The sequence below is a fragment of the Scomber japonicus genome, chromosome 11, assembly GCF_027409825.1.
Source record: "Scomber japonicus isolate fScoJap1 chromosome 11, fScoJap1.pri, whole genome shotgun sequence".
NCBI lineage: Eukaryota > Metazoa > Chordata > Actinopteri > Scombriformes > Scombridae > Scomber > Scomber japonicus.
In genome coordinates, this window is record NC_070588.1 from 16,241,223 (window position 1) to 16,248,385 (window position 7,163).

The following is a 7,163-nucleotide window of genomic DNA, read 5'->3' on the forward strand; positions in this document are numbered from 1 at the left end:
TTACTATGAGCAATGTGGTCTTACTAAGTGAACACATTCATTTTTTGTCACAGTTTTTTGGTTATTTCACGTGAGATATTTTTTATATTTTGCTCTGTAGTCTTCTTACCGGTTTGACTATTAAATTCTTAATGATAATACATTCAATTGAACTTTAACTTTGATTGTTGCACATTTAGTGATCTACATTAACAGTTACAGAGAAATACTTAAGATATATGTTCAACTCATAAATATGAAATGACCAGATTTTCTCCCCTAAGCTGCAGAAGTCAGGCAGTACCTAAGTATCATCTGCCTCCGTGCAGCAGAGATGTTGACATCAGGGATTTGATTCATGCCACTGCTTGTCACTCATTTTAGTTTGAACAGCCACTGCAGAGCCAAAGCTACACAGTGAAGCAGGATCATGTCTGATGAAAGAGTCTGACTGAACCTGATCCCCAAAGCTCACATGACCGCAGTCCAACATGTAAGTCTTCATTTTAAGGTCCAAATCTCTATTTTCAATGTGATTTCTAAACATGGTGGTTACATTTGATTATGTCTGTGTAACAATAATCTATCTTCTTTCAGCACCCACTGTCACTATTAAGGTTATAGTTAAATAAGTTTTTAGTGTCTATTACTGTATTTGGCCTCTTAATGTCTCTTATTAAACATCTGCAACAGGTGAATAAACAGTAATGAATGACTAATAGTAGCTGCAATTATATTAAATCATATATGATTACATACATAGACAAATTTAATTTAAGCTCATGAAGGCGTATTTAGCTATGAGGTTCATTCTTGACCTCTGAAATAGTAGTTGGACAAAAAAGGTTTCTTAACTCAATGTCCACTTCCTGCACTAGATTGCTTTAATTAAATAAAATTGTGAATATGATATCAATAAATATAACCAAACAAATATTTTGCTTTCATATAAAAAATGGAGACAAATCAGAATGTGATAATATCCAATAATATGATTATGACTGTTTTGTACTATATCGTCAGTCATTCATATTTATTTAACCAGTTAATAACACATACAGTAAAATCTCCTCAAAAATGCTCACAACTCCTTTATACTGTATTATAAACTATATATTAACTGTTTCTGTGTTGCTAATACGTGTTAAGTAAGGGGGTAAAATTAAATGAATCATATACTGAATAAACTCATTAAGAATCAGCATTTAATCTACAATCATTGTTATGTTAATAATGCTAATTATCCTTTTATCTCTATCAGATAGCAGAATTTAGATAATTTGGAGACACATACTGTAATGACAGGCATATAAAAGTTCCTAAATCTTTCCTTCAGATTTGGAAAATAAACGTAAGCCACAACATATGATATCCTTTCCATGAACAGTTAAGCGTTATGGCCTCCTACAGTGCTGAAGAATAGTGACTCCATCTTGGACAATGAAGCCAAATCAGAGCTGAACAATGCCTTTGTGAGGAGCCAGTCTGGGTGCATTCAACATATCCGTCCATAGGCATCATTTTATAATAGGATCATAAAATGTGGATAAAGACTTTATAGTTCAAGTGGAGTGGTCATATCTCAATTACAGGTTTCCCTTCATGTGTTCCTTTCTGTAATGATTACACTGCATGTTAATATTCATCCAGAGTCTTCGTTCTTGGGATTTGGTAAAACTGGATAAAACTGTCACAGTTTCACTTTCACATCTTATACTCGCAGCACTGGTTGTATATTCAACATATAGTACAGTAAAATATGTCAAAACTGATCCAAACTGAATAAATATTATATAAAACTACACAAGACTATTCTAAATGTTTGTTCTAAATATCCAATCAGTAATGTCTGACCATATAACAAGTACATTTACACACTGTATAATCTGTAGATTCAATTGTTCACACAGGGAAATGTGCTTTTAAAGCCTGCATGTGTTTCATGTGATCATTAAAAAAAGGATTAACATATGGTTGACTATAATACATATTAAAGTAAACCTTTAATAACACCAGCAAACATAATAACATGTATTGGATTGTTGTCTAATCTTTTTTTCAAAAATATGTGTGTTTATATTCATGTTAGATTAATTAACAGGGACAATACTGATAGACTGTCACATTGTCAAGTGTTAGTGAGAAGTAATAATAAAAGTAAATAATAAGAGGACATCTAGCTGAGGCTTTTGCAGCTCCTGTTCTGGGTTATGCCTTTAAATTCAAGTTAAAGTATGTTATAAAGTGATGCCACGTTCACTTTTGGTGGAAAAGCAACACTTCTGTTAACAATTTGATGTTGAATAACATCTTAAAGTGGCTTAGTTGCTCCTATGAATCACCAGAATGCATCAGAATAATGAAATAAACTAAACTTTTTTGCTGGTTATTGTGGATAAAACCCTGCCAGCACACACCATATTTACTTGACTATGTCTGCTCTGTTGGTTCGTCTTTCATTTGACAACTTAAAGAACAGAAAAAACTCTTTCTGAATCTTAAAGCATTGGCATCTGTTTTTAATCAGTTACATTTCTCTAAATAATATTAGTCTGTTCTGATGAACCACTGAGGCAATTTACAAAAGGGGGCGCTGTTGAGGCAGAAAACTGACAGTTCAAAAATCTCAATTAATGGCAGTGGTTGCTCTCTTCTTTCTGAGCTTTTCAGTGATCTCACATGAGACTGGTGGGCCAACAGTGTGACTGCTGGCAGACAGTGATGTTACTCTCTGCATTACTCTCATTCAGACCAGCTGCAGCTCTCAAGAGTTCATCACTTCTTTGTGATAATTAGTTTCATACAGGCTGTTGCCTCAAGGTTTGAAAATCAAAGTATTTTTCCCCCCAGGAGGTCAACACTTTTAATCGTGGGAAATTGCAGGTGGAGGAAGTCAAGATGAATCACTACTGCAGATCTGCAGGTCAGACACACAGACACAGGGTGCTGAAGTGTTTTTGAGCAAAGCGACGCTTCACAGTGAACTGCTGCGTTAGAGCAGTGATCAATAGTACATGACATTAAATGCAGGTGTTAGTATGTTGTAAGAATACTATCTGCCCTACAAATGCAATCATGTTCCCACTGTTGATAAGAAAAAAAAGAAAAAAAGCCAATTAGTTTGCTCCTACTGGACTGTTGTCAACTGTCCATTAAGGCCCACAGACACTAACTGTTTAAACTCACAGTACATCCTGTGTGTCACATTTATAACACACAACCAGTGATAAGCAAGCAGCTAAAAGGTAGTGTTTCTCTGTTAATGGGTCTCATCTCAGCCTACGGTGTCACTGAAAAGTCCTCAGAGGTAAATGTAACATGCAGAAACTGAAGCACAAAACAAATAGCCCACGTCCCTCAGAGTGCATTAACAAATGAGAGCATTTCTGCAGCTTATTGTGATGGCACAATTAACATTAAAGATGAGGTAAAGGTGAATATGTGAGATATCCTGCAAACAACTTGATGTACTATTACTGTTATTCATGCTAAATTTTTGGATTTTTACCTAAGAAAACTCTCACCTGATAATTTATTGACGGTAATAACTCCATAGTAAAAATATAGTGTTTGTTTTAATAAATGATGTTTCACAGTACTCTCACCTGTGCGCACCTTTGAAGCGCTCAGGTCTACATGGAGACAAATCTCTTATACTTTCGGTCAGTTTTTACTCATTTGGCGGCAAAATTTCAGGACTCGCACAGTCATTTTTCACAGTTGAGCATTGTTTTGTAAATTTTAAAACACTGTCTATACATTTTAAATTATTCCTGTGATTTTGGAACAGTCCTGGCAAACTCCACTTCAACACCTCTTAAATGTTGCTTGGCTTTTTGTTATAGGTTATAGAAAACAGCAAGAGCAGTGGTAGAGTATCAGAGCAATAAATTAGATTTACTTTTTTTTTTTCCATTTCCAGCACAGCCAAAGTAATATTAAACAATATTCAACTTTGGACAAATTTCATTTGCTGCTGGAGACAACATATTATCACTATCTGAACTGCAAAGTAAAACATTAAGTACTCAAATCTCTCATTTTTAAATTTAACTCAACAAAGAGTTTTGAAATTAATAACGGGGTTTTACTGTTGTACAACTTTGACAACAGTTCACAAGGCGTTCACACACACACACACTTAATCTCTCTACACATAAAACCTGCTGCTCTCATCACCCATATAACTGAGGGAGATTTAAACAAATTAATCTGAGATGAGGAAAATGTTATATTCTTTATTCTCACACAGTATTTGGGTCATATTAACAATAGCAGATCTTCTCAAGAGCATGCTTAAAAACACCCCATATGGAGCAAAAAACGGACACTTTCATTCAACAAAAGCTATTAAATATAATTTACAGGGGAGTGAAATCTTCCACCGAAGACAATGATCAAAACACAAGTTGAAAACTTGTCTTCCTTGATATGATATAGACAGTGAATTCAAACTCATGAGCTACAACTTCTCCATGGTCCCAAATTAACTTATGAAACTTTATATATACACAGAAATGTGCTACACAGACCAGCAATGTTAGAAACTATTGTCAGCATGTAAGAAGTTAACCAACAAAATAAAGAAAATACCCTATAGAAATGCAGCTCACTGTGTACTTTAATGTAGGACGGACTGTATTGCACTAGTGATTTCTACTGTTTGAAATGACTAAAGTGTGTTACAACATATTCCTCGTGTCCTCCCTTTTGACATAATCAAGTGTCTTGTCGTGGCACTTGCTTTTTTTGTTCTGGTGAGTTTTGACATGTTTTGCCAAGTGGTCACTCCTCATGAACCTCTTGCAGCAGTCCGGGCATACAAAGCGCTTCTCCCCCGTGTGAGTCCTCAGGTGTCTCTGCAACTCGTCCGACCTGGTGAAACTCTTGCCACAGAACAGCCAGTTGCACACAAACGGCCGCTCTCCAGAGTGCCACCTCAGGTGCGCTTTGAGGTGAGAAGTTTTGCCGTAAACTTTCCCGCAACCCGGTATGTGACAAATATGTTGTTTCTTTTTGCCAGGCTCGTCGCTGGACGTGGAGGACTGGCAGTTCGGACACCTGCATCTCCTGCACCGCCGCGCAGTTGCGAGAGGAGACTTGGTGTGCAGCAGAGCCGCGATTTGCGTCTGATACTGCGCAAAGTCCGTATGTCCCAGAACCAAGCCTCTCTGCAGCTGGAAGCGATGCGGGCCGAGAGAGGAAGAGTGGCTTACGTGGTTCCCCTGCTGGAGGCTCCACCACGGAATATCCTCTCCAGGGTTTGGGGACAACTGTCTCTGCTGCTGGTGCACAAGGCCGGAGGGTCCCGTGACAAAACTTGGCATTGCGGGCGGAATGGGAGTTGGGGCTGCGTAACTGACAGCGGGGACATAGGTGGGAGGGCAGGTGGACTGCAGAGACTGCATGGAGCAAGGTAACATCTTCACAGGGGAGAAGTCATAGGGGTACGAGGGGTCCGCCGGAGGGGTGAGGGGCAGTTCGTGGTGCGAGCTGAAGGAGCTCTGGATGTGCGCAGACAGCTGGGGCTTGGAGGATAGTCCGAAAGTGGAGTTGCTGGCCAGGCTGCTCTGATGGTTGCCCTCGTTAGTCCACGGGTGAAATAAACGCGAAGGGGAGCTCAGAGTAGGGTCGTAAGGGACCTGGATGAAATCTGTGGGGTTTGATCCGTGGTGATGCCCGATCCGGTTACAAGTGGCCGCCAGGAGAGCCAGCGGAGAGTGCTTACAGTTCTCTGGAGAAGAGTTTGGAGTGCGATCCTGGAAAACCGGCACAAACATTTTCTATATTACAATCATTAACTCGCCCAGCTAAAAGCATGCCTTACTTTTTAAAAAATTATACAGCCAAATGACAGTTTGTCTAGTTTGAATTCCTTATGCACTAAATGGATCCTGCAGAAGCCTCAATCGTGATGATAAAAAGTTGCCATCATTAACGCACGAAACAATTAGCGTTAGTAATTAAATTAGATGACACTGGGCCATCGCAGTAGCACGATTTAAATCTTTATTGTATGTATTAAACTCGTAATCCGATCGTAAATCAACTCGGATGAGCAAGTTTACAAGTTATTCAAGTGGTGAAAGTGAACAGAAACTTGCGCACAAACCTGGAGAAAAGCCTGGAGTGTTTCATTCCGCAGTACAGCCACTGCTGCCATGGTAAACGTCCTCCTCCCTCTCGATGAAAACAAATAAAAATAAAAAAAAGCAATAATTTATATAAATGTGTGCATTCGCAGTTTAAAAAAATATCTTGTCGAGCAGGTCTTCACTCCTCAATGCTTCCTCTCTCCGAGATATCCTTGGACTATCTGAAGAGTGAGGGATCACTTCTTAGAATTTGATAAGGACTTTGGTGGGCCGCCAGCCAGTCAGAAATAAGATTTATTACTTTGAAGTTTGCCGCTGCCCAATCATCAAAGAATAGCGGCTCTTTGAGAGAGGAAAGCAAATCCTTTGAATCCACAAAGCTCCTATGGTGTGTTTGTTGGTCTGGATAAAGGAGCTGATTATTAGGGGGGATGGGAAGGGAGGAGATAAAGGCGGGACAATTAATGAAGTAATCACTATGTGGGAAATGTATATACACAAATAATTGGATTTTCTTGATCAAAGACCCCCATGCCGCCTGGAGACCCCGGTATTGGATGCTGTAGTCATCTGATCCTCTTTTTGTAATTAAGGATTTGTAGCAGAACCCTGTGTGACAATGTGACATTGTTATCTCTAGAGATCTCCAAGAGCCCTGCCTGACTGTTTGATGGAGGAAAGAGACCAAATCAAGTGACTCAACACAAAGTTCTCATCTCTTAAGAATCTGCGTCTCTTTTACATTTCTAATTTGAATTAAATTTTCTTTGTTGTGCCTTTGAACTACAACACGGCATTAAACACTTAATTATGTCCTCTCTGAATAATTTAAATTTACCCCTCACTCATTTCAGTCATTTGTTTTATCAGAAGCAAGTTCCATATTTCTTTTTTTTTTCCTTTGTCGAGCATCAGATTTACAGTCTGAAGAGCCTTATGAAAATCCCCAGCAGCTAATTAAAATTATTATAACATGTTACTTAACATGATACATGAGGGAAACCTCTGTTTTAAATCAGGTGACAAAAGCAGCACTTGAAATGGTGATGTCTTAATTATGTTTCCTTATAAAACTGTCAATCAGGAGAG

The 7,163-nt window shown here is 38.5% G+C and overlaps 1 protein-coding gene across 1 annotated transcript; it reads right to left on the bottom strand.

Annotated features, from left to right (window-relative positions):
• Positions 1 to 4,661: 4,661 nt before the first annotated feature.
• sp5a (Sp5 transcription factor a) lies at positions 4,662 to 6,166 on the bottom strand. Its single transcript, XM_053328833.1, has 2 exons — positions 6,092 to 6,166; positions 4,662 to 5,738 (listed from the first exon to the last, which is right to left on the bottom strand). Exons 1-2 carry the CDS (start codon positions 6,140 to 6,142, stop codon positions 4,662 to 4,664), a joined length of 1,128 nt encoding a protein of 375 aa, XP_053184808.1. The 5' UTR covers positions 6,143 to 6,166.
• Positions 6,167 to 7,163: the final 997 nt, after the last annotated feature.